This window comes from Vicugna pacos, chromosome 33, assembly GCF_048564905.1.
Source record: "Vicugna pacos chromosome 33, VicPac4, whole genome shotgun sequence".
NCBI lineage: Eukaryota > Metazoa > Chordata > Mammalia > Artiodactyla > Camelidae > Vicugna > Vicugna pacos.
The window spans coordinates 1,751,122-1,778,977 of record NC_133019.1 but is presented as its reverse complement, the minus strand read 5'-3'; the positions used below and the strand labels follow the sequence as shown (position 1 = coordinate 1,778,977).

The window sequence follows — 27,856 nt, the reverse complement described above, 5'->3', positions numbered from 1 at the left end:
CTCCTTTGAACTTGCTCAGCCTCAGATCCCGTGGGAGACTCGTTACGTTCAGGACCATGGACAGAAACTCGCTTTCATTTGGATGCAGTTGGCCTCATCCGAGTAAATATTAGAGGTCAACAGGAGCTCTGCAGTCCCCTGGCCACCGTATGACCCAGTTTAAGAGCTTGAACAATTCCAGCCGACAAGTACCAGGGCATTAATATATTATTTTGCACTTATGTTGCCACAAAGAGGAGCCAGGGGCAGGACAGGAGGACTCCATAATATCTTATTATCATTACTCTCATCATTGTTGCTAAACATAAGGACCATATTTTATGACAAATCAGATAAAGTACAGAACACTTCAGAAGCCATTTGAATTTTTCCTAACAAGCAACTTCTTTGTAATGCTAGACTTCAAAACTCTCTGCAAGGAGGCATAATTGAGTTCAGTGGTTCCACACCTGAGCAGTGAACCGAGCAGACTAACAAAACGCCTGGAGCTAATGAAAATCTTGTTGTTGGAAGCAGTGAAGCCCCAGCGGGGCGTGGGGCAAAACGCTGGGAGGACTAGGATCTGGGCCTTGATGGCTGTGGACTAATATACTTATCCTGCCTGGGTAAACCTCTAGTTAATCCCCAGATGCTTCAGGCAACTGTCCAAAACCTTTTTTTTTTAAATAGAGACATTGTCTTAATCCAGGATACCGTTTGCTTCCTTATTCAGTGGTTATAGATTATAAATGCTCCAAGTCAACGTTATTGCTCCTCATACACATGACAAAATCAATGAAAACTAATAATGGAGTAATTCAGAGACTTGGCTGAATAACTCACATTAAATTGGATTATGGAATACGTATCCATACTGATGTCAGCATTCAAAATGTTTATAGAACATAAGGTGCCATGGGTCTTAGGTAACATATAGTCCATGTCGTAGGGAAATCCAGATCACCAGGGCCACGTCACTTGGCTGAAGTCTCAGGGGTAAACACTTGGGTTATTCTTGCTACCTGCTTGAAGAAAAACTGTGGGTGGGGACAAACTTTTGTGAGTTATCTATTTTTTTCCTTTATTATCTGGAAAAATCGCGGTGCTTCCTTCTTACTTAAAACACTCATATAACAGGACATCGTTCTCATTTTGCCCTCTGTCGAAAGGAAACACGAAGCGTGTCAGCATTTATGTTGACATTTATGGTCCTCATTTGAGGTGTCCTTTTCCTCGGACCCGTTTTATGTGTTTACTTGACTCTTCTATGTTGTGGTCTCACTGTAAGGTGCCTCAAATTTACCGTGGAGATTGTGGAAAAGAAATGAATATGAATAACTTCATATATATATATATATAATATATATATATATATATATAATATATATATAATTTAACATATACAAGTACATGTGATACATAATTGTATATAATTTAAGGTTGTTTTATTTTTACTGAATTATAGTCAGTTTACAACATTGTGTCAATTTCTGGTGCACAGTGTGATGTTTCAGTCATACGTACACATACAGATATTCCTTTTCATATTCTTTTTCATTATAAGATACTACAAGATATTAAATATAGTTCCTTGAGCTCTACAGAAGAAACTTGTGCTTTACTTTATATATAAAACAGTTAGTATTTGCAAACCTAGAACTCCCAGTTTATCCCTCCACCCCCTTCCCCGCTGGTAACCATAAGTTTGTTTTCTGTGTCTGTGAGTCTGTCTCTGTTTGATGTTGTTTTAAATGTGCCCTGGATGACTGACCACTTGTGCTTCTTATAAATATGGATCATTTTGTTTGTTTTAAACATTGAATGTTGGGAAGAGATACTCATAATTTGTCCATCAAGAAACATGATGAAGAAGGGAATTAAGGAAATTAAATGGAGAGAACAAGAATTTCATTAGTGTAGATACAGGCCACCTAAGAGAGGAAAGATTTTTATTTGGAACAAAAATGTTTTTAAAATATTATGGGGAAAATGTAGGTTATTAGAACTCAGCATTTAACTTGTCAGTTGGATTAATGGATTCAAAGCAAAGAAAACCTTGGGCGTTTCAGTTATTCAGTTCGAACAATTACATTAATTAAGTCGGCTGAATTCACTTTTTAGCCCTGATTTTATTTATTGTGCCGTTCATTCATTGAGTACCTGCTATGTTTCAGGCGCCCTGCACTGTCTGGGTGTTAAGAGATGAAAGGGAATTGCTGATCTCAAAGAGTTTTCAGGAAGCCCCACCCTTTGCTAACATCTGATACAAATGACTGTTGTAAGATGCCAGAGAAGCCAAAAAAGAGGGTCAGTGCCGAACTGGTTCAAGGTGGAGGAGTCGGGGGGGGGGGGCTTCCGGGTCTGGGTGTGGTTTTAAAGGGCTGACAGACGTTAGCTGTATGAAAATTGGATCTGCTGGTCCCAGGAACCAGTATAGATGCAGGAGAGAGACTCTCTGGGGAGGAGGATGGAACCAAGATCCTACTGCAGTTTACAGGTGGGGGTGGGAAGGCAAAGGCTGTGAGTGTGTGCGTACGGGGTGGGGGGGGAGAGAAAGGGAGAGGGAAAGAGAGGGAGAGAGAAGGGGAGCGAGAGAGCGAGAGACGCGGTTGGACTGGCTGTGGTCCTTGCAGCAAAGCAGGAGCTTGCAGAGCTGTCAAAGCGCAGGTCTTGGGGGTCTTCGGTTTACAAGCTCAGCTAAGGATTCTACACACCGCTGACCTGAATGAAAAGTGAATACTTTAAAATATCATAAGCCAAGGAGATTTGCATTTCTGGAAAGCTAATTCAGTGTCATTTTGGAGGACGGTCTGGAGGGGACAAACCTGGCGCAGTCGACCACGGTAATTTCAGGGGAGCGTGAGAATGGCCTTGGCGAAGGCGGGTAGCCGTCTCCGACCACGGAGAGGATGGAGTCGAGGGCTTTTTCTTCACCAGTGAAGACCCGGGGAGCCCGGCGACTGGTGCGGAGGGTCAGAAGACTGGAGAAGAGTGGCAGCCCCTCGACTGTGGGGTTGCACAGCAGCGCCTTTTCCCACGCGGCCCCTGAGGGCTGACAGGCTGCTCCGAAACACGGCCGTTTGACGGGGATGTGAGTCTCAGCCTCCTCGTGTCTTCATTTCTTGGCCTGTGAGCTGGAAGTGATCGGAGTAACAGCAGTGTTACTTTGCACACGCTCTCAGAAGGTTATTGGAAAATCCGATACTCTTCCTGAGACCTTTTTAAAGGCCCATGAAGCCCAGTTTAAGAGCTTTCGGAATACAAAAGAGACTGCTTGGGTCTGGAGAGAAAGGTGATTCATTCTGTACGGAGTTTCATATCCACTTTGTAGCGTGGACTCACAGTCTAATAAATTATTTCATAATTTGTGAAGATGAAAGAGAATAAGAACAGCCTTAAAGAGGAGGAAATTGTCCAATAGGGAGATGTTGCCGACGATTAGCCAGGGCATTCGGGAGGCAGAGAGACGCTGACAGTCATGTTAAGTCAAACATGGCTTTTAAAGAAGCTACTAAACAGTGATGGATTAATATCAAAGGCAGAGATTAGCCAAGAAGTGGAGCGGACAGCTTCAAAGGAACAAGAAGAACGGGGGAAGCGTGCTTAGATCTTTGAAAGAAAAGGATAAATGACATAAATGTTATGTAACTGAATGGCTTCCCTGAAACAAGTCGTCCTCATCTGCCCTTGGTGCCAGAAGGGCAGGCTTACAGGTTTCCAAGCCCAGAGGAGAAAACAAAACAGAACAAACCCTCTCATGACTTCCTATCATTTGTGTCCTCAGCCGCTGGACACAAATGCAAGGATCTGTTACTAATCTGGCCCATTATAGTCACCATAGTGTTCAGCTCACCATCTCCTCCCCACTTATCCTTGGAGGATGAGAAATTAAATCCGGTGAAGCTCTGCTGTCAGGGTCCCTTTCCACAGCCGCCAGCCCCTGGCAAACAAGAGCCCCTCCCTGGGAAGAATTTTAGAAAAAGACGAAGGACAAGGAGCATCAAGAGAGGAAGGAGGAGCAGGGAGGCCAGGGAAGACGTGATGAATCTGGTTCATCGCTGTGCGGATGTGGCCCCCCATCCGACACTGCAAATTAAGGCTACTTGTTTCACCTGAGGATCTCGGAGTAAGTTACCAAAAAGTAGGGGAAGCTGTTCTTCTAAGGACACCAGTTATTTCTTACTGTCAACCCCCAAGACATCTTTCCAGTATTCCTTGTCCTGAAATTGATGGCATTGCTACTGCTCTTTCTTGATATTTTCCCCCTAGTTTTTCATGAAACAACTCTTTCCTGACATTCACCCAGCTCTGACCCACTCCATCTCAGTCCTCTTTGTTGAATACTGTACACCCTTCTCATAAATCGGAGATGCTGGCATCCCTCTGGGTTTGGTGCTGCTCAGCCATAGCGTCAGCTGGAGAGCCTCATGTGGGCAGTCGTCAGGGTGTGCTCTGCCTCAAATTCCCAACTGACCGCACGTTTCCTAGTGAACGTCCTGCCGACAACTGGAACTCAACACAGTCCAAGCTGTTCTTACTCTCTTGTGTACTGAACTGAATTTTTGGCCTCAGTCAACAGAGGTTGATTCAGGTTGACTTAACAAAAAAGGAATCGATTGCAACTATATTGGAGAACTCATGAAATTGACAGAGGGTCGATTCAGAAATGGGAAAGAAGCTGATACGCAGAAAACAATCGTAATGCAAGAGTCTCGCCAAGGCACTGCAGCCCCCACAGCTAACGTGGGGACATTCTTGGCACTGTTACGGTCCTTCTGACGCCTCCGAGCCCTGGACATCACAACAAGAATGAATTCCAAACTGTCCTCGCCTCTTTCCATCGCTTGTTATAGAGGCAACGTCCCTGGCGAGACCACCAGCAGACAGAATAGGTGATGAAATGCCCGTTTTCCAGCCCCTGACGCGTAAAAGCACAGAAATCTGCCCTTTCCAGGTCTCGGAGGGACTCACTACCTCGGGTTTCTGAAACACAGGACGAGGGCTCAGAGTCCGAGCAACAGCTTGAAAGAATGGCAAATGCCCACTGCATATTCCATGAGGTCAGTCTACCCGGCTACCCAACTGGTATTTCTCATCTCAGCAAATGGCACCGACGTACACTCGGTCAGCCAAGCTCAGGGTCATCACAAGCGTTTCTTCTCCTTTCTGGTGCACGTCTGTTTTGTTGCTGGTGTTCATTTGAGTCTCTAAGTCTTGCAATTCCATCTACTAAACGTTCCTTAACTCTCTTCCATTCTTTTCCCCCTCTTAGATCAGCCCATGCCATTTCTAGAGGACTTTTCGTGTTTTGAAGCAATGAGGGGGTGAGGGGTGTAAGGGGGTAGAGTCCACGTACACAGACCACACTTCCGCTGCTGGCTAGCTGGGTGGCCTTAAGCATCTTCCCTCACCTTGCTCTGTGCTGTGTGTAGATTAAGGTCAATAATGACACCTGTCCTGTTGGGTTGCTGCAGGCATTGGTTGAGGCAGTATGGTTAAAGCATTTTTATTACTTTACTTTAATTTTCATTTTTTAATGGAGGTACTGGGGACTGAACCCAGGACCTCGTGTGTCCTAAGCATGCGCTCCACCACTGAGCTATGTGCCCTGCCCCCTGTTAAAGCATTTTGAATGCTCATGAACAGCAGATAATCCAAGAGGTGAGGGAAGGCTGGCAGTGAGTGGCAGTGCTGGGAGGTGGTGAAGGCGGCAGTGGTAGCGGTGGCAGGAACAGTGCTCAGCACCTCCCAGCGGCCCCCTCTCGGGTGCCAGCTCTTGTCATTCAAGGCAGTCCCTGTTAAGTGCTAAGCGAAGTAAGTCAGGCAGAGAAGTCTCACAGGATGTCACTTATATGTGGAATCTAAAAAATGATACAAATGAACTTACTTATAAAACAGAAATGGACCCACAGACACAGAAGACAAACTTATCGTTACAAAAAGAGAAAGGGGGAGGGAGGGATAAACTAGACATTAGGATTAACAGATACACACTACTGTATATAAGACAGATAGACAACAAGGACTTGGTGTGCAGCTCAGGGAACTATATTCAATGTCTTGTAATAAACTATAATGGAAATAATCTTGAAAAAGAATTTATATGTAACTGAATCACTTTGCTGTACACCTGAAACTAACACATTATAAAACAGCTATTCTCCAATTTCAATTTAAAACAAAAACTAGCTGAACACAAGCTCAGAAACAGAGACTTCAGTGACAACACACTACAATGAATACAGTCTTGCAATAACATTCTACGCAGTCTGTGCGGCTGCCAGCATTATCTTCCCAAACTAAACGTGGGATTGCGTTACTCTCCCGCGTAGAATCTTCTGGTGGCTCCCATTTCCTGTGAAATAAAATCCGAACTCTTTAGGAAGGTGTGTGAGCTCCTGCCAAAAGGGACCCGGAATTATCTTTCTACCACTGTCTTCTGCCACTTGTCACCGCTCGTGTCACAACAGAGGGATATTGACCAACTCCTTCCTCGGCATTTCAGAGATTTGACTCCTAGTTTTCACACATGCTGTCTCTGCTTCCTACAACACTCTCCTCTGCAGCCTTGCGAGACCAAACACATGGAGTCTTTGTTCTTTCCGCCCCCACCCCGGCCCCTCCCTGTGTTTCCATCACGCGTGGCACACGCGCGTCACATGGTGGCAGGTTTTGCTCCGTGTACTGTCCACTTCTCCACCTGCCGATGTGCCCTGGCACGGAACGCCCCTGTCTACTCCTTTCTGTCTCTGTCACGTGAGCCTGGCACATAGCGGGTGCTCAGGGAGTGGCTAGCCAACGACTGCGCTGATGAGCACATCTGTAGCACTGGAAGGCACTGCACGCTTGAGCGTCACGTTCTCTCTCGTTGCTCCACACGCACTCCTTCCCGCACGTGTGTATGAACACAGGTGTGTACACGCAGGTGCCTGTGCATCCATGTACATGTGGACAGGCCAACCTACCAACACCCGTGCATGCATGCATATTTTTGCAGGAGATACCAAGCCTTTTGCTGTTCTCTTTAATGCTCATTTCTCACTTCACCTTCTCAAAAGAGGACGTCTCCTTCCTTTGGAGCATCACTGAACTAAGCCCTGTGCTTGTAATGCACAATAAAGACTTTGTCCTGTGTGATCTAATGAAAACTGGTACCCAAATTGGCGCCAGCAGCCTCCCAGTGACCCCCATTGCTTAGGACTCTGTTAAACCACAGGTAGGTATCTTCCTCCCCAACAGTGACTCAAACGGGCCATCATAATCCACTCCAAAACCAATAACCAGGCCTTGCTCATTTTTCTGCACATAGTTTTAAAAAAACCCAGTTACTAAAAGAAGAGTATCTGGTTAGTGTCTGCGGCCCCAGACACCAAGGCAGGCACCTGCTGTCTGGCCGGAAGGTCGGAGGTTATCTTGCAAGAGCACAGCTTCTCTGAAAGCTGGGAGAGAGCCTGGGGAGGGCTGGGAGGGGCCGCAGGGCTGGGGGCGTCCGTTACTTCCACTTTATTTTGGGTCTTGGATTTTGTAATGTTGACCCTGCTCTGCGCTCAGGCAAGTACCAGGTCATGACACTTGAAAGCAGACAGTGGCCCTGGGCTTGGCTTCTGATCACAAGTAGTGGCCACACTTGCCTGCTAATCTTTTTCACACCCCAGAAACAGCAATTAGACGAAGAACCAAGTCGAGCCTCCATGGCTGTGCCTTACGTGATTAGCAGGACGACTGGGTTCCATCCGTTGTGGGTTTTGGGGAAGCCCACTGGCCTTCAGATGTACCACAGACAGAACGAAAGGGTCACCAGCAGGAGCCTTGGGGACCACACTTGACCACTGGGCCATTCCTCTGCTCACGGGGACCTCCTGGGAGGGGCCTGAGTTCACTGGACTCTGTCTCATCACGTCCTGCCATGAGGCACACACGTGATAGTGAGGGTGGGCGGGATGGAGCAGATTGGAAAACAGACAAACCAAAGTTACAGGAATCAGACCCACTGATACGTTAGTTGGACTGTTTCTAACAGCCAGGGTTTCTCTGTGGAGACCCTGTCAGGTCTCAGTTCACTCAGGCAGCCTCCTTTCTCATTTTGGCTTTGGTATCACATGTGATGGCGGCAGAGAGAGATACAGCTCGCTGTCTGCATGGCCACAGCAGGGACAGGTGGTGCGGTGGGACATGCCCCGCCACCCCAGCCTGCACGGTCTGGCCTCAGGTCCTGGCATCCCCACTGCTCCTTTATGGACATGAAAACGTCTTCACATAAGTTGCCTAATGTGCTTCTAACAAAAGCTCCGTAGGGCAAGGCAGCTGTAATCACTTCTATTTTCTAAACAAAGCCAGAGACGTCACCCTTTGGCCCCAAAGTGCCCTGGGCCTGGGAGTCCAGCCGTCGTGCCCCGCTCCCTCTGCTGCCCTGGGCCGGGCTGTGCCCTCACGCAGGAGGGTCTGAGAGCTGGAGTGACCAGCGTGGAGGGCGTTGCAGTCATCCTCTCAGAGAGGAGCGTGATGGTGGCAGGCCTGTGGACATGGTCACTCGGCCCCACATCTAGGGGACCGCCATGTGTCCCCGGATGCCAGTGTCCACATCCATCCCGCGCACTGTCTCCACTGTGCGCGAGATGGGAGCAGAGCCGGCCGGGCCTCTGGCCTCTCCGACCTCACCCAGCAGCCCCACGGGGAAGCGTGCTGCTCCGAGGCCCGTCCCGGGGTCTGGCTTCTCTTTTCTGGGTCCTCCCCGGGAAGGAAGTTGCTCAGATGGTGGGGTCTTTATTCATAGGCACGAGTGCCCTGAAAAAAAAAAAAACTAGGTGAAAAGTCTGCAAGTCTGCTCGGCAGCGCCCTGTCTGCTCCTCCGCTGCCCCAAACCCCCATTTCTCCTGGCTGTTCTGTTTTAGTTGGTGCCAATCTCATCCCCCCTCCTGCATGTCCCTTTAGGGTGAGACGCCTACTCAGTAAGCTTGGGGAAGGCAGTGTATTTTAGGCAGCCTGATGAAAGACTCTAATAGCCCCAGATTAATGCATTCATTCCTGGCCAACTGAAGGATTCATTACAGAGCCGGGGCTGAGACTCCTCTGACGAAGCCGCCCTGGGTAATGAGCCATTCAGCAGCCGCATCCCTGCGTTGCCGGGGACCCGCAAAAGGGGGCCGCGAGGGGGAGCTGGGGGTGAGGGGACAAGGAGAGGGGGTGCCTGGGCTCCTCTGGCACCAGAGGGAAGTTGTGAGAGCAAGAAGGTGCCTGTGCCCTGAGATCTGCGGCCTCTGGGAACGGAGAAGCACATGGCAGGGCTGTGCGGAGCCCTGTGGCGCTGCCCACAGCACCGCCTGGCCTCTGAAGGCGGAGACGCGAGGGTCGGGGCAGACAGAGATGTCTCTGCTTTGAAAGCAAGCCCCAGCTGGGCAGCGGGAGCAGGGTGGTACGTGGGAGATGCTCCAGACAGCTGCCGTCTCTGCCTCTGACGAACACCTCGGCCCAGAACTCCCCGAGGACGGAGAAGGAGCCACAGGCCAGAGAAAGTGAGGAGACAGCCTAGGGACAAGCTGGCCCAGTGCCTCCGCGGGGTGTCCTGGGTGTGTGCTGGTGATCTCACCCTCCAGGGGACCTCGGCAGTGGCTGGAGACGTGTGGCGGTCCCGGCTTCCAGGTGGAGGGGCTGAGATGCTCCTGGTGTCCAGTGGGTCAGGACCAGGGATGCGAAACGCCCTCCAGTGGGCAGGACAGCCCTGCCCCCAGAAGCGTGCAGCCCCAGAGGTCAGCAGTGCCAAGGCTGGGAAACGGGCCCAAACCGTTCCTGTCACAGATGAGGAAGGGGAAGTGGGGCACGAGGTGACTCGCTCAGGGGTCCACAGACGGGGGTGCCAGGGCTGTGCTCACGGGGCTGTTAGCTTCGGGACGTCCGCTGTCAGACTCCATGCTGCTGGGTGTTCTCACTCCATTTCCTCTCCCCCTGAAGGCAGAGCCCCCTCCAGCCCACGTCCCCAGCGTGCCAAACTCCGTCGCCTGCCTTTATGCACACACGCGAGTCCCTACCCACTGCGGTCTAAGCAGATCTCTTCTGGGGCTTGGCTACATGGGGGGCGCTGCTGCTCAGAACAGGGCCTGCCAGGGGAGCTCGCGCCAGGCGCTGCGAGCTGCTGATGTGCAGCGCGGTTGCAGACAGTTCCCCAGGAGGCTGGGAAGGAGACCCCTTCACGTGCATGTAACTGTATCTCACGATTATTAAATATTGATTCATCTCAGCGGGGGCCGGTGCCTGACTCCGAGAGGAGGCAAATGCATGGATAGTGCCCACCTGCCCTAGACCCCGGGCACTACGCCCTTGGCTGTCTCTGCAGACCCTCCTTCCCGGACTGACGGTGTAGGCGGGAACCATTTCGACTACAAAAATAAGCATATGTGAGTTTATATCTGGAGTTCAGGACACGTGAATTATGAGCACTAGAGCTTAAAAAAAAGGAAACGGAGTCTGTGTGTGGGGAGGGGCAGTTACAGGGACTTAGGGGCGCGTCCGTGTCTGCAGCCGCCGTAACCATCTCCCAGGGCCAGTGTTTGATGGGGGCTTTGAGGGAGCAGGGTGTGACAGCGGGAAGAGGGGCCAGACATAAGAACAAACATGTATGTCCATAGTGTGCGCTTAGTGGAGCTGAGATCCATTCTCTGGGCATCTTGTTAAGCCTCTAGATAGACCACAAAAAATACAGCCGGACGGAAAAGAAACAGCCCCAAAGTAATTTAAAGGCCAACTTTTTAACCAGTACTTCAGCTTGGAGACACCTGCCCTGTGTTCCTTGAAGATGCCCAGCTCAGGGCACAAGCGTTAACGTTACTAATGTGTCTTCAACAGCCAGACCTGTGTGTAATTTATTGCCCCGTGACAGGTGTTTTGTTTAGCTTTTCTGTGTTACTCACCATGTTCTTCTCGGTAGAAAAAGAGCAGCCTTTGGGCCACACTGTTCTATGATGTCTGGGTGCCTCAGAAGACGCAGAGCCGGACCTCCCCCTCGGGGATCGTGGGGCCCAGACCTACCCCCTCAGGGGACGCAGAACCTGGAGTTCTCAGAAGCCCGTTGACACTTCCTCTGGCTTCACAACAAGTAGCAAATTCTCAAACAGGAGACACAGCCGCCCTGCCCTCTGATTCACAGTGGTCAGCTGTGTGGATGTGGGCACGCCCAGGACGTGTGTGCGGCTTCGGGGGTGCGGGAGTCAGTAACAGCTTACTCATTCCGGTGTCCGTAGTTAGTCTGTGGAAACTTTCACCAGAAATATGTCTTTGGCTACGAGGGAGCCATAGGAAAGATAACTTGTACGGTTCAATTCAGCCAGACAAGTGAACGGTCATTTCCTGCGTCCCTCCACCTGCAGGGAACAATGCTCCACGTGGGGCACATAAAGGTGGAGCCTAGAGAAGAAATAAAAGTGTGGTAGGTCGTTCCTCGAGCGAGATCCAAACACCGACAGGTGCCAAGGCAGCTTGTGAGAGTGTTTTGAACAAAGGCCTGAGAGGACAGAGGACAGAGACGTTGATTCTGGCCGGGAGAGTTCATGTGCTCTGCATGCACGCCCTGAGTCCCTCCTGTGTGCTGGGCGCCGTTTAGTGGGACAGCGAGAGAGGAAGCAAGGCGCTTAGGGTCTCGTGAGAAGAGATGGACGACAGACATTAACAAATCCGTGAGATTTCAGAGCGTGAGCACCTGCCCTGAAATGACTGCAGCAGGTGCTGGGACGGCAGGGACGCGGAGACACCGTGGTCGGGACGGGTGCAGAGGGGGCGACAGATGAAATGAGAGCTGAGTGACAGACAAATAACCGCATGATGATCTGGGACAGAGCATCTCAGGGAGGGAACAGAAACAGCAAAGGCCTGAAGGAAGGACCAGCGCAGCACCGTCCGGGGCAGACAGCAGGTCCCGGGCCTGGAGTCCAGGGAATTCTGGGCAAAGGAGACACGAGAAAGCCAGGCGTCCTCAGAGGCCAGCGTTGCCGAGTCTTAGAGACACGGTGTGCACTCTGAGTGTCACTCTCAGGGCGATCAGGTGCCGTTAGAGGTGTTTAAGCCGAGGATGGTATGATCTGATTTATGCTGATGGGGTTTTCATTCGTCTGCCTGTGATACGGAATGTTGACTGTCCATGTACACAGTAGAAACAGGAAGACCAGAGAATAGATGGACATGGGGAGTAAGAGGGACGAGAAGGTCCCGAGGCAGCGTGAGGGTCATTTTTGGGATGAAGCCACCTGGAATTAATGCCTGGATGTAGAAACTGAGGGACGCGGGGGAACTGGGGACAATCCCTACGTCTTTGTCCCGGGCAGTTAGGTAGACGGCGGTGTCCTTAACGAGGCTGGGGCAACTAGGATAGAGAGGTGAGGAATCCAGAACTCTGGCTGGGACGTAGCAAGTGAATTTGTCCACCAAGCAATTAAATAACCGTTATCTGACAACAGGCCACGTTGCTATGCTTTATTGCGCACGCGGTGTGGACCCGGCATTGTTCGAAGTCCTATGTGTGTGAACTCACTGCATCCCAGGACAACCCTAGGGGAAGGGTAACTGTTAGATCTTTTTTTTTTTTTTTTACGGCGGGGGAAGTGAGGCCCCCCGACGTGCTCGGAATAATGTGTTCCTCGGGGGTGCACGTCTCTCGCGGCTCTTTTGGGGGAGACTGTGCAGGTGTGTCTCCCACAGTGAGTGGCCGGGGCCCTCCATCCTCCGCACCAGGAGAGGGCACCCCCTCCCTGAGTCGTGCGGGGGGCAGATGGCCTGCTGTCCAGATTCACTGACGTCCTGGGGGGCTCCCTTCCGCCTGCTGTGAGCGGATGAGGGAGAAAGGGAGTCGCTGTCAGGTTCCCAACGTGCCCTTTTCCATGTAAAGTTCACTCGTGGCATTTTTTTTAAACTTCGGCTGCTAACGCGGTTTGTTCTCAGGCGTGCCGGGGCCCCAGCTTCCCGCGTAGCCTTTAATTAGCTCCTAGATGTTGTCATCTCCGCCGAGAAGGGACTGGCTACGAGCCCCCCGGTCTCCGGGGGAGGCAGGAGAATCTAATGAAGACATTCGGTGTTTCTCAGGGACGCGTTTGACACGCTTTGTAGTAACAAGAATTCGTGTCGAAACTTTCCTCCTTTTCATTTCGCGGGAGGATTCCACTCTTGCTGAGAACTTGTCGCTTGAAACAGACCAGCCTGCGTCTCTGCCCCTCGCCCAGAAGGGAATAGGCTTCGCCTTGATCTGTTCGCAGGCCATGACCTTCATGAGGGGTTTAGTGGCAATGAGGCCTCGAAACAGAAAATCAGCTTGAAACCAACTGACGAGTTACCTTGGGCAGCAGTGGGGCCACTTCCCGGGCCTCTGGATTCAAGGCCGGGTAATGAGATGTCCCTTCCACCTGCCGTAATTATTCCCAAAGATGGTGGTCACCGGAGTGTCGTTATAACTCGAGTTCTCGTCTCAGAGTCAGCCACGTGGAACTTGGCTGGAGAGAGGCAGAAGCTCCCCTCAGGGGAGTCTGCCTTCCTCTGAACTCAGCCTTGCAGGTACTTGAGGAAGGAGAAAAGTCCGTGGAAGGATTAGTGCCGCACGTGGTCCCGGCAGGGCGGGGAGGACTCCGCCGCCACCTTCCCACCGCAGTCAGCATGACTCCCCGCCGCACGTGGTTTTATGGCTTGTTCCTGAGTATGTAGCCACCAGTGCTTTTAGGCAGTTAGGAATCAAAGTGCTGGTGACGCCATCAAGGCAGCCGTGGATGTAATGATCTCGGCACCCTTGGCAGCCAGCAGAAGGACAGCCTGGGCTGCTCCTGCAGAGCTGGGCGCAGGAGCCCTGGGAGGCGGGGACTCCATCCCTGCCCTGCCCCTTGGCCACCATCTGCTCTGGGTGGGGCAGCCTGAGGGATGGGAGTGACCGGCACCTGCTCACCTGGGCAGCTCTCAAAGGCAGGGGGGCAGTCTGAGCAGGGGGACCATCACCAGGAGGTCAGGGGACTATGCACCACACACAGACACGTGTCTGCTGTTCACACTCAGGATGGAGAAGCGGAAGCTCCCCTCGGGGAGGGCGACGGCCCTGCCTGCGGCGGGGAGGCCATCCTCTCTCCACCAAGCGGGTTTCCGAGCAGAAGCGCGAACACCCTCCCGACATGGGGGAAAACGACCCCGTGGAAAGCGCAGAGGCGCTGAGGACTCGGGGACCCGCGAGCTCAGGCCGGGCCGCCTCGGCGCCCGGCAGGTGTCCTGAGCCCCCCGGGGATGCCCCCTTCCTTTGCAGGGCCCTCGGGGCTCGTGCCGGAGGGCCCCTGGTGGGCGGGCCGGGGCTGCGGTCCGCGTGGCGCTCGCTCTGGCGCCGCCCTTCCGGCCCGCGCCCTCCGGCTTCACGGCCTGAGCTGCCTGCCAGCTGCAAGGCGAGGCCACTGCGCCACTGCCAGGCGGCGGGGCCGAGGTGGCGGGGGCACGGCCCGCCAAGGAGGCGACGCGGCGAGGCCCCGGCTGCCGGGAGCGGCGGGAACAGCCAGCTCCCGGGGAGGGGACGCAGACACGGAGGGGCCGGGGCTCCCCGCCAGCCCCGCTCCGGGTGGTGTGTGGGGACCGCGCTGTCAGGGGCCCCGGGGGTGCTGGGAGAAGGCCTGGCCCGCCCCTCGGGACTGGCTGTCCCTGCCGCTGGCCGGCGCCTCGCCTCCGTGCCGGCAGCTGCAGCGCGCAGGGCCGTCCGCCGCCGCGGTTCCCCTGATGCCCCGAAGCCCGCAGGCTGAGCTCGGGGCTGAGACCCGCCGCTTCCCAGCCCGGTGGCTTTGAGCGCGCGGTTACCTGGTTACCGCCGCGGGGCGCTGCGCCAGACAGGAGAACGCGTGGGCGAGACCCAGTGCGGACGGCAGGTGTGAACCTCCTCCAAGTGGAACAAGGAGAGGGTCCTGGGTCTCTCTCTCTCTCCTTTTTGCAACTTTCCTCATGACATCATGTCTGTGAATCAGGTTATTTTTGACTTCATTTTTTTGTACCATCATTTTGCTTTTTAAGGACCTCAGTTTTGTATCCACTTTAGTTGAGTTTTGCAGGGACACCCATTAGAGACCCTACCATTTGCCTGACTCCCCGTGTGGTGGGCGACCTTGGGCTCACTGTATCACCTCGCTGGGTTGCAGGGTCTTCACTGTATAATGCGGACAACGCTCATGAGTTTCTGAGGGTTTAAAAGGCGGCAGAAATGTTAAGCCCCTGCAGACTGCCCGGCGTTCATGGTCCCGCCCTTCCCACCCCATCTCTCCCGCTGCGTGAACGGGTCCCTGAAGAGCTGGTCCTGTCTGGGCTGTGGAGCCAGAAGCCAGTCATCTGTGCGTTCAGCCCAAAGCATGGTCCCGTGCATCAGAGCTGGGAAACAGCTCGCGCTTCCAGAAACCATGATTGCTGACAGCCCCCCAGGTCCCCGCACTGAACAACTGAGGAAGGGAGCGTTCTTAGCAGTGTCTTGGATGTTGTGAAACATGGCGCAGTGATGGTGACAAGTAGGTTGCTGTGAAATGCAATTTAGGCTAATACGGCCAGCAGCAGAGCAGCGGGGAGCACGTGGGGTTTGCTTTCTTCTCCTGTGTCTCCATCAGGAAGGACTCAACCAGGTCAGGGAGCAGGGCTCCGAAAAACTTCCGCATCTCAGCCAATTCTGAAAGGAGCAAACTCCGAAGTTCGGACCCAGTGGCTTATGACTAATCCCGAACAAACCACTGGCTTTGCTCCCAGGGCTTCATGACTTTCCCGCAAACATGAGTGGTTTTAATATGGAGAGAGGGACAAAGAATGAGATGTGAGAGATGACAAAATGATTCTGGTAAAAGAAATAGCAGTCTGCCTGCGACTGTGTCATTAAGGAGCTCTCTGCATTCTTCAGACTGTAATTTGGGATTCTGAAGATCCAGACTCTAACCTTTCCTTCTGGAAAGTGGAGGCAGCGGGCACGTCGCTGGCAGTGGTGGGGTGGGTGGGGTCCTGCTGCAAATCCCACCCCAGGCTGCTTCCCCACGTCCTCGCTTAAAGAGGCCGTTTATCTCAGAACCACTAGCTCCTCTGCAGAAGGGGTCGGCCAGCATCCACCGGTGGGGGGTCATGCCCACTTCAGCCTTTAGACCAAAGCACCCCCCACTGCACCCAGTGTCTGCTCTCCTCATAACGGCTTCTGGAGATACACATTTTTAGTAACACTAATAAATCACATTTGAATTGTACTTTACATTTGAAATGTGATTGCTCACAGTTTTATCTGATTCATAGAACGTCTAGTTTACAAAGACAAGATAGGTATTGATATAATCAAAATAATCAGACAGTTAAATGATTTACATGAGTTTGTACAGCTAGCAATTGTCAGGTCCAGGCTTAATCTCTGTTCCTCTGATGCAAAACTTAGGACTTCTTTTTTTTTTTTTAATCAAAAGAGATCTCCCAGATCGCACAGTTTTGGAATATGTATCCTGTTATATAAATAGGTGTATTGGAAAGAAGGAAGAAGGGGGAAGGAAGGAAGGACAGACTGACTACTCTTTTCAGTCAAAATAAACCAAATAGATACCTCTCAGTGGACTCAGAGCTCAGTCAGTTCTCGGTCATGACGTGGAGGCAACTGGGGGCCCCGGTCGCAGGAAGCAGCCGCTCCTGCTCTGCCTCAGGTGAACGCTGTCCTGGAAGAGCGCTTTGCGGCCCCCAGGTCCAGTGCACAGGGCGGGGAAGGTGAGAGGGAGGAGGACGATTAGGAGGTGCTGGGGCTGGAACGGGGGTCCACGAGATGGTTGTGCAGGTGCTGGAAGGCCCACAACAGGTACTGATGGAACCTCCCGCCACGTAGAAATGAACAGAGAGCTCTCCCTTCCCTAGGTGCCCCATGGGCATATGGACAGGCGGTCGCCGGGAGGCCCGCACCAGGATGCCCGCTGAGCAGCAGATCTGTGTGTGGGAGGGAGGACAGCGGGACCCGAGACCCCGGGACCCCACGGCTGGGAACGTGCGGTTCGCTGCACCCAGCTCTGGATGAAGACAGTGCGCTCGGGGTCAGACACAACCTGCCTTCAGGCCCCACCTCGGGCACTTACTGCCTGGGTGACCCTGAGCAGATCACTAAAGTCTCACTAAGCCTTCATTTCTTCATCTGTAAGTAGGAATAGTAATAGTCCTTTCTCATGGGAGCCTCGTGAGAGTAAATCAGGTAGCGGAGTCAAGCTTCCCGTGAGATTTCCAACCCTCAACAGGTTCAGATCTTGTGTGTGTGTGTGTGTGTGTGTGGGTGTGTGGCTGTGTGTGTGTGTGCATACATACATATGGCTGGTTTCTGTTGATTTTTATATATGTATCCATGAGTCAACATACTAATTTTTCTAACCCGTCTAAGCCCTCATTAAAAGAGAGGAAATCCTCTGAAGCTGCAGGTTTCAGTGGCCTGTCCTTGACCGTTTTCCTGTCCTCGCTGAGCCCAAGTACCTCCTCCCCTGTGAAATGTGAGAAGGGAAACACTCAGGGTGACCAAGTGCGTCTCCATTTGCCTGGAACTTCTTCGGTTTTAGCTCTGAAAGTCCTGTGTTCTGGGAAGCTCCTTAGTTCCAGGTAAACCAGGACAGTGGGTCACCTTAGAAATAACATCCCCTCGTGCGGTTAACGCCGGGGTTACATGAAGTGCGGGCAGTGCATGCAGAACACCGGTCAGACAGCAGGTGTCTTGGGGGGGAGTAACCACTGCCGTCATGACGCGCGCTGAGAGCCTCTGAGGGCTGTTCACGGTGCCGGAGAGCCTCAGTCATGTCCACACACTTGTCAAAATACGCGCGATTGTTCATTCAGAAAGTACGTGCTGCGCACGCACCGTGTCAACACATCGTGGTATGTGCGGAGCACTGCAGTGACCGAGATGGCCAGTTGGGCTTACTCTTCATCTGGGCGAGCGGACAGCACGCAGCAGCCCAGTCTGGCACGGGGGCGTCCCTTCAGGAGGGATGAGCCAGGAAGGCTTCGTGGGGGAACTCAGATTTAAAGACAAGACGGCCCCGGCTGGGGAAGCGCAGGGAGAAAGGACCAGCGTCAAAGAAGGGTGTGGGGTGTTTCGGGAGGAAAGGAGGCCCGTGGAGTGAACGCTCACGCGCCAGGCTAGGGACCCAGGCCTGGGTGTCCCCGCGTGGGGTCTGGACCCCAGGGAAGTCGAGGGTGCTCCAAATCAGTCCTTTTGATTCTGCGAAGACAGAGGTTCCAGGGCCTTAGCTGGCTGTGGAGACTGCCCCCAGCCACGTGGGCGTCTCGGCAGGAGGCGGGAAGGCCGAGCCGTCCGCAGCAAGGGCAGCACCTGGGTGCATAGATCCGCCCGCGACGTGCGAGGACCCTGGTCCAGGCCGCTTCTGTGCATCCTCGGCCCCACAGGACCGTGCGGGGCCTCATAAAGCATCTTAATTTGGATTTAATAGGATATCTACTGTGTGCTAAAAACAGCAAATTGCTATTTATTAATGACATAATTATTAGAACTTAACACCTGGGCAGTGGATGCTATGCCGAGAGGAAGTTCCCTGGAATACTGTTTCAATAATTATGTTACTTAATTATTTACACCTTTGAATTAAAATTCAATAAGAGCCAGCTTAAACCTTAACACGTGGAATGTGGACCTCCGGCCAGCGCGCGGGCTCCTCGGGCCTCAGCCTTTCTTTCCGAGCAGAGCCCAACCAGTTCCTGTTTTGCCTGTTTCTGTCATGGTAGGTTTTCTAGATTCAGACTCAAAAGTCAGCCAGGACATCACGTAGCTCAACGTGGAAACCAGCTGACGGCCTTTTTGAGGAAGCATGGACCCGTAGCAGGTGTCAGACTCGCCCCGGACCTTTGTGTAACCCCGACTGCCGACAGGCGAGTGCTGCCTGCCCACCTGCCCCGGTCCTCTCCCGTTCGCTCGTCTAAAACAGATCACACTCATGTTCTCCCCCGGAGGGTTTATCCTGAGGACAGCAGGGACCTGCCAGCTCAGCCATCCAGCTGCTGTGGAACAAAATGGTGCTCTCATTTGACTCTCTATTTCTGGGCCCCCCATCCTGGCCATCGTGGGGCCCCAGCACCGTGTCCCTGCACTGATTCCTGGGTCCCACATCCCGGCCCTTGTGGAGCCCAGGCACCACATCCCTGCGCTGATTCCCAGGCCCCCCATCCCAGTGATCACGGGGCCTGGCACCGTGTCCTTGCATGGCTCTCAGACCCGCCCTTCTCCTTCCTCCTCACACAGCCAGCAGTTCAACCCAGGCCCAGACATCACTCGTAGAACTGATTTCTCTGAGTCCAGTGTCTGTCATGCACGCCCTCTGACGCACTGTCACTGGCTTATTTTGCTTTAAGTATATTAAATATATATCTATATCTATATCTATATCTATATCTATATGGCATTTCCTTTTTTAAACAATTTCAAATGCTTGCCATTACCTCTGGGACAGAGTTGAACCCAGGGCCTGGCCGGCCAGGCTGATCCGTAATCCGGCTCCTGATCCTTCATTGACCTGGCAGCCCGTGCTTCCTCAAGTCAGTTAGCATTTATCGACCGTCTGTTCTGTGTTGATGGGACACACGTGTTTGCCAAGCACACACAGTATTCACACTCACTAAGTCCTTCACCCTGGGTGGAGCTTCTGTAAGTTTGCTTCATAAACTTACTCCTTAAATCCTCAAAGAACCCCGTGAGGTTTGTGCAGTCGGCTTCATCGCATCCAGAAGTGAGGCACAGAGAGGTGCGGGCACTGGGCCAGGGCTGCCCAGCTCGCACAGGAGAGCGCGGGGTCTGGACCCCTGCCCTCTGGTGCCTCGGGCGCTGAGTAGACTTTGTCCCTCCGCCTTCATCATGCATCTCTGCGCCCACGTCCGTGCCCGGGCCTTTCTGCCCCCCCGCGCAGGCTCCCTCTGGATGGTCATTTCTCACTGTTGATCCCAGGCAGACTCTTTGCCGAAAAGCCACTCTGACACCCACCCGCGTGCCCCTCCCCCTCGCTAACCACAGAACCTAAAGTGTGTGCTTTCTAGCGTCAGTCACACACAATCCTGTGACGAATGGTGGCTTGTGAGTCAACTCTCCAGGGTGTTTATATGCACTGCTTCCCCAAACAGGTGGTAAGTTCCTGGAGGGCCAACAGAATGTGTGCACTACAGCATGTCGTTGGGGTCCCTAACCCACAGCTGTGCAGGTGGCAGGCGTTCACCCGCTGTTTGTTGAGTGACTTTCGGCCTGCCTCCTCCAGGAGCCATCCTCCCTGACAAGCACGCTGGCCACCAGATGTCTGAGTGGTAGTACTTTTCTCACATCGCCTCCTCTTCCTAGAGCGCCGTTCCTCCTCGGAGCCGATGGATTTTACTTGCCTTCCGGGGTGTGGCTCGGGGGCCTCACATCCAGGAGCCTTCCGTGACATGCATCTCCAGGCTGCTGAGGCCCGCCTCCTCTGCATTTGCCCGACGCCTTCTCTCCTATGTCACAGCACGCTGAAGGGGGTGCGTCTGTGCCTAGTTGTGCATCGCTGGACTATGAGCCTCTCGAGGACAAGCGCTGTGTCTTATAGCGTCAGGTCCTCAGTGCTGAGTGCAAGGCTGCCATCTGGAAGTGCTCCGTGAATGCTGGTAGAGAATGAGCGAGTGGGTCAATGGATGAAAGCAAACAGAGCCGTCCTGGCGTGTCTGTAACGGCCTGCCTGGTGAGACCGGGTGAGACGCAGAGCGTGTCCATGGAGACGGTCCTGTCTCAGTTGGCCAACACTTTCTGATAGATGTGGACTAGCTAAGACCATAGCGCATCCTTGTCAGTTCAGTTTAATTTTAAACACCAACTGTGTGTCAGCAGTCGCCACCTAGAAGATGATGCTTCTGATCCCCTAGCATCTCAGGCACCACGCCAGCTTCATCCTCGTAATTGGGACCGCACCTCTGGTCAAACCGCCTCCGCTCTGTTGCCCGAGTGGTCCGCCTTTCAGACTCATCCAGGGGCAATTTGCCACCTTCAAGCCGCACTCTGAGGCAGGGCTGAATGGCCAGCAAGCTTTCACCGACTTCTGCTTCACGAGTTGGATACTTTCCAGCGGTCGGTGGAGGGAGACAGTTCTAGATGGTTCTCCCAAGCATGAGGTGTGATCGTCTCATTTGATATACTTACTGTGCTGACAGCGCTGGCCCAGGCTCCCGGCTCCTCGGCTGGGGGACTGTCCATTGTTCTCCAGTGTATGATTAGCAGATTAGCGTTGGTGTAAGAAGCCAAGAAAATGAACTCCCAGTAGGCCCTTCCAAAGCAAGAGCAATTCATTACCCAGCCTGATTTCCGCTTAAAATGTACTTTACGCACACTTCCAACTACAAACACTAAATCACCCCGTGTTCGCAAGGTCCATCATGTTTTATTTTATTGCACGGCGTTGGCGTGACATAATCCCTCGCAGAGCGTCTCGGAGTGCTTTACAGATCAATAAATTACTTACCTGCGGAGCTGAGGCGATCTCCGCAAGGCCATCAGAGCCATTCTGCAGGCCGCCTGTCCTCTGGGAAACAAGCAAGGCCGGGCAGTGCCAACGGGGTGCGGATCAGGGCCACAGGCATGATTGCGGGTGGGGGCGGGGTTTCAGGAAGTGCATGTGCCAGTTAAAACTCCGAGAATGAAAGACTTCAAATTAAAATGACTCTAGAATTCAGAGAGCTTAGGCATTTGGGTCTTTCAGACAGTCAGCAAATCACGTGTTCAGTCATTAACTCATCAATTATCTTTCTCTCCTGGAAGCTTCAATCTAGCTTGTAAAATGGTGCGGCCATAAATTGCAGGGTTGTGCTTTGGATCTGAGAGCCAGTGGTCATCCCCAGCCTTCACCACATCAGCTCTCCATTGTTTCTGTCCTGCCAGATACCTGTGAGGGAGCAGGTAAGCGTGTGTGCAAGGGTGTGCACACACACACAGAAGCTGCCTCTCTCTACCTGCAGCCCCATGCGGATCTCAATCTAAAGATGATCAGCCGGTGCTTGCTTTATGCAGGGCACTGCATTCGTTCGAGACGCTGCTGGCCCAGCATCCTACACTGAGCTCGTTTATAGCGTAGGAGGAAGACGAGACGCCTGTAACACAAGCGGGTTTGTTTCAATGGCCTGGAGGAGGCTGTGGGCTCCCGGGAAGGAGAGGCCGCGTCCTCCTGGAGGTCGGCGGGGAGGCCTCGTGGAAGGGGCGGCAGCTCAGCCAGGCCTTGAACAGTTCTGATCAGTTTAGACAGTTGGAGAAAGAGTCAAGCGACCAAAACCGGGGATTGAGGATCAGGAAACGAAAGTTCAGGCGCCCTTGTTAGTAAGGGTGCCCAGCGGGGTGGGCACGCAAGAGCTGCGGGAAGGGAAGGGACAGCTATGAGCCGGTACGTCGCCACACCCCCTTTCCTGGAGGAGAAAATCCAGCAGCATCGGGGGCGAGTGCTGAGTGGCTCCGGGAGAGGGAGGATCACACAGAAAGTTCCAGCCAGTCTGACCTGCACGTGGGGGTCGCACTCCGGCCGTCCCCTCATCGGGGGAGTAAGGTGGCTGTTTGGCTTGTCTGGGGTCTCTTGCAGGCTGATGGCATTGTGTCCCGGGGGAGCACGTGTCCTGGGAAGGCACATGGCGGTGGCTCGGAGGCATACTGATTCAAGGAGACAAACTGACCTGAGGACGCCTGAAAGACCCGGACAGGGGGACCCACTTAATTTGTGAAGAACTAACATGTCAAAACCAGTGTCAGTAGAACTGAAATGACATGTGTGTTAATGGCTCTGTTCTGAGGTTGTCACAAGCCTGTAGCTGGTCGGGGAGGCGGTTCCCTTGAACAATCATTATCATCTCATTCTACACATATTTGTTTAATTTTTACTGGGGGTAGAAACAAAAGTAAGACCTGGCTGAAGCCGTCGAAAAGCCCATGGTCCAGCAGGGGAGAGATGCTGGGCGAGTAACCACAGCACGGTGGGAAAATGCCAAGGACTGGAGTTGGGGTGGGTAGACAACGCATGACCCCCTGACCTTATAAACCTGTTGGCAGACAAGGTAAACGAGCAGTCATATGCGAACCAAACATCACGTTCCTGGTGGTAAAGATGATCCCGGGGAATTAGGCTGAGATGTGCAGCAACGGTGAGCTTGCAGTTCTGAGCCCCAGGACGGGACAGGTGCACGGCGCTGGCTGCGGCGTGGGATGCAGCCTCCCAAGGGCACGCTGCCGCTGAAACAGCAGTGGGAGGTGCCCGGTGTGGTGCAGCTTCCGAAGGGAACCCCAGCTCCAAAACAAAAAGACTGAATGAAGTCTGGGGATCCAGCACCCAAGTTTACCAGTTGGAATGAACCCCTCCCTTCCTGGGCGAGCGTGATAGAAGATACAGAGAGAGAGTAAAGACCAGTGTGTTTTGACCCTCGGGGGCGTGTGATGGATCTGGGAACAGAGAAGAGAGGCAGTGGTCAGTGTGAGGTGGGCAGGGAGGGGGAGGGAAAGCTGCAACAAAGTGGCGTTTGATTCGGGTCTAAAGGGACGACTGGGAGTTTCCCAGCAAGGACATCAGGAACCACGTAAACCCCAAAGGCAGGACGGCCAGTGATGCGCTGGGGTGACAGTGGGGCAAGTGGAGGTGGGATCCCGGGGCGTCAGCGGGGACAGAGGCTGGCGCTTGCCTCTGAACGGCCCGGCTTGCGAGGATAAGGAGCTGGGGTGTTACCAGGTCGGCAGCCGGGAGCGACCGGAGGGGTCTAGGCAGAGACGCCGCTTGGTCAGAATCGCATCGTATGAGGACGCTGTGAAGGCGGCGTGGAGAACGAGTGGGCGTGGGTGGTGACGGTGGGGACAGAGGGGGCCGGAGGCGGGGAGCAGGTACTGCAGGGCTGCGGTGGACCCGTCCCTTCGGGCTCTGCGGCTGCGTTTGGACAGGAGGCACCGCAGGTCAGCTCAGGATGCCTCTTCCGTGTTGAAGGCCTTCCCCCTGGTTCCTCGTCGTCTCTGCAGCCCCTGTCCCTCAGCCCCCGCCTACTCGGCCCACTGCCGTTTAGGACAACAGAGAAACGCTCCAGCAGGGCTCTCATTTCCCTTCTTCGGTCTTGTCTCCACAGTCTCTCCCAAAATTGTAGAGATTTCTTCGGACGTCTCCATTAACGAAGGCAACAACGTCAGCCTCACCTGCATAGCGACGGGCAGACCGGAGCCCACGGTCACCTGGCGGCACATCTCCCCCAAAGGTAAGAGAGGCGGCTTGCTGCGGTGTCGCGAGACCAGGCGGGAGGTTTGCTGGCCGTGGACGGAGGTGATGGCGCTGGTGGCTTGGTCCAAGTAGCCTGGTGACAAGACTCCATGGCTCTTCGTGGCCCCTAGGAGTTCAGAAGTCACGCCTGGGGGCCCTCCCACCCCTGGGAACCTCATCCCGGATGTTTCTGGGTGACGCGGTGGTAAGATGTTCCAGGGGTTAGATGTGCTGGTCGCGCGTGATGGCGGAACAGCCGGCTTTGGTGGTGGCGTTCGGCTGGCTGCTTTAAGAGAGAAAACACAAGCGCCCAGTGACGAGTGAGAGCTCTGAGCGGCCGTGCTCCTCAAGGAAAACTTTCCAAGCATGCGCGTCTTCACTGTTGCCAAAGGTCTGGTGGCCAGTCCACGCGTTGCTCTGTGGTTTGGTTGTCATCCTGCTCTGGCTGGTCCTGGGTGACCCACAGGACTGCGTGCGTGCCTGAACTGCGAAATTTACTTTGTCTGGATGTCCAGGTGTTGTGCAGACCAGACCAAGAGCTGTCTCGCGCCTTCACGGGTTGAACTTTTAGAACTTAGGGCCAGATGTCCTTTGTTAGTAAGCTAGCGTGTGTGCACGGTCCATGGTGTTATTTCAGTTGTTCTTAAACGTCTGCTGAGCGCTTGGGGGCTTAGCAATAAACCGAAGCAGACAAAGAGGCATGAGCTCGCACTCACGAGCTCACGTTCTCCGGAGACAAATAACCAAAATGATAATAACACAATAGGAGGTGACACGGATGAGAAGACAGAGCAGGGCACGAGGTGACATTTGAGCAGAGGCATGACTGAAGGTCCTTAATTTCACGGCTCCTGTCCGGCCAGCGTGAACAAGGCTTAGGTAAGTGTCTCTGTGTGTGCCTGACGGCGTGTGCGCTCCGAGTGGTGTGGCGTCAAAGCAGCTGAAGGAACCGCAGTGGTGGTCGTTTGCCTGCGGTTGCAGGATGGGTTCCACTAATGCAGACCCTGCAGGACGTTTGTCGGCGGTGCCCCTGGGGTCGGCCCCGGGAAAGGGGAGGGAGGGTGGCAGGTCCGTGCAGTCCATTGGAACATCTCTGCTGACCCCGCGCTGAGGTCTGGACACAGGGTGACCCTCCAGGAATGTCCTTGATTGAGGCTGTGGGGGTGGCCTCTTAGACCAGCACAGCCATCGGTCACGGAATCTGGGCTGTCCCCAGAGAGGCTGTGACCTTGGCCAGGAGTCTCTTCATAGGAGACAGTCCCCACGAGGGGCTGCAGCTTGGGGCTTCCAGCCACTGGGGCAGGCGACCTCCGTTCCTGGGCACAGTGGAGCATCCCAGTGTCCACTACACCGGGCGTTTGGAAACCAGTCAGTTTAAAGCTGTGCCTGAGCCCCCGTAGCGAACCCCCTCCGTCGCAGTGACAGTTTGCCCTGGTAGAGGATCTCAGAGGAGGTGCGAGGTTTCCTGTGTCTGGGCTGGCGTCCCGGGCGCTGTCTCCTGCCACCCCTCCCGACACCCCTGCTGTGAGGGGAGGAATCTGAGAGCTGCTCACGTCTGCCACTCTCTCGGTTTGAAATGACCTCGCACGTGGGCTGGCCCACAGTCTGGGAGGAGGCCTCCGCTGGGCGCGAGGCCATGCGTGATGGAACGTGGGGCCAGGGCACGTCCGGAGGAGGGGCGTCCAAATGGACAGGCACTCTCGTCCGCGGTGCGCGCCGTGCATCGCTGCTTAATGCCGAGCCCCCCCGGTCCTCGGGACCGCCGGATGCCGGGGCGGCGGGTGCACTCAGGGCCGGCAGGACATTAATCATCACCGTGGACTGCGGCCCTGTGTCCAGAGGCACTGCGCCCCCTCCCGCGGGGCCCCTCTGTCTCCCTTATGATGTTTTGGCTCCTCTCTCCTCCGCCCTTTCTGGGCCCTTCTCTCCTCTCTTCTTCATTTCCTTCTCCTCCTTTCTCCTCGCCTCCTCGCTCCCCTCTCTCCTGTCCCTCACGTCCCCGGTCATTCCGTTTCACTCCACGCCGTCCTCCCTTTCTCCTCTCCCTCCCTCCCCGTCACTTCCGTCCCCTCTCTGGCCTTGGCGCCCCCTCCGCTCAACCCGGTGCCTTCGAGTCCTTCCCCCTGCCCGGCCGACTGGCTGCCTCGCTTCCCCAGGGGCCTCCCCTGGGCCCGGGTTGGATGCATCCGTTCTACTGGAGGTTAAGCTGCTACGGAAACAGAAGACGGATCACGGGGAGAGGAGCGGATGATCAGAATCTACCTGCAGCTCAGAGTAATTCAGACGAGCAGCTTTTTCCAGATCCCTGGTCTGGATTAGCCACCCCGGGTCCAGGCTGACGAGACAGCCAGGCGGTGACTAACCACCGCGGGGCGTCTCAGAGCGCACGCTCCGTGGCTGATTATTTGGAGATCAGAGCTGTCACTGGGCTGCTGCCAAGCCCGGGCAGAGGCGGGGGACCCTTCACAGCCAGGCCTTCATCTTTCCCCACTAAGCGGTTCCACAAGGCTGCTTATTCTCCACACGGTGGGACAGGCGTGGCTTCCTTGGAGAAAAAGATACACGCGAGCAAAGGCTCCCGGGGCCAGCAGAGGCTGCGTCTCTCTCCCCAGTCCTGTGGGCAGGCCCCGCTTCAGTCAGGGTCACCGTCACCCGCACACTCGGTAGGGCCCCGATGGAGGGTGACCCAGCCTGAGCGCTCTGGGCCACCTTGGTGGCTTCGTGGCGGGTTCTCCCCAGACTGAGCTCTTGGCTCTGCACGTTTCTGAGATGCGCTAGTTTCCTCTATCGCAATCCGCGTGGTGCTCCTGGCTATAAGCTCATGCAAACCTCTTTGCTTTTTAGAAAAATTACGGAGGTGACGTTGGTCTATAACATTATATAAGGTCCACGTGTAACGCATGGTGTTCTGGCTTCTGTAAACACCACAGCGAGCTCACCACTGGACCAGTTTTCATCCATCACCATCACCACTTCACTGACCACCCCCTGCCCCGCCTCCCCTCCGTACCAGTTACTCCGGCCTTTGTAGCCGCGCATTTGGTTTGGTGTGTGCATTTGGTTTGCTTTTCATATGTTCCACATGGAAACGAGGTCCTGTGGCTGCTGTCCTCCTCTGCCTGGCTTGTCCCACTCAGCAAAGGTCCCAGCCTCGACCACCTTTTATGTGGAGAAGAAATGCAGAAATGTTTACCAGCAGCGTGTGAGTGGCGGCTGGTGCATCCAGATGCACAGGCGCTGGGAGTGATCTGCAGGGTTAGGGGGGGCTTTCTCAGAAGGTTGTCCACCTGGCACTTCACACCAGGTGGGGAAAATGTCCCTTGTCCTCCTTCAAGACAGAGATGGAGGTGAGACTCCCAAGCGACCCCTTGGCGTCGCCATGGGTCGTGAACGATAGCGTTCCACCTGTCATACTGGTCGTATGTCTTTTTAGATCCTCTCGTGAACTTCCAGCTCCCAGGCGTTCAAAAGGCAGGTGCACGAGTTTTGTAGAGATGCCGGCCCTCGCTGTGCACACCTGCTGTGAAGGGTACAGGTGTCGCGGGCACCTGCATGGGCCTTGGTCTTCTCAGGAGGAAGAGCCTGTCTCGCTTTCCTATGCAGGAATCCCACCCGGAGCTGCACGACTGTTCTCATGGCCCCTCCCCAAATCCCATGTGTGAGCCTGCTGCTCG

The 27,856-nt window shown here is 54.2% G+C and overlaps 1 protein-coding gene across 4 annotated transcripts in view; it reads left to right on the top strand.

Moving 5' to 3' along the window:
* Window positions 1-27,856, top strand: part of NTM (neurotrimin) — an 820,981-nt gene that overhangs the window by 691,764 nt on the left and 101,361 nt on the right. For all 4 annotated transcript variants that reach the window (XM_072953798.1, XM_072953797.1, XM_072953796.1 and 1 more), the window contains one exon: window positions 24,055-24,180. In XM_072953798.1, the coding sequence (XP_072809899.1) occupies window positions 24,055-24,180 (126 nt within the window). The remainder of the gene's footprint in view (window positions 1-24,054; window positions 24,181-27,856) is intronic.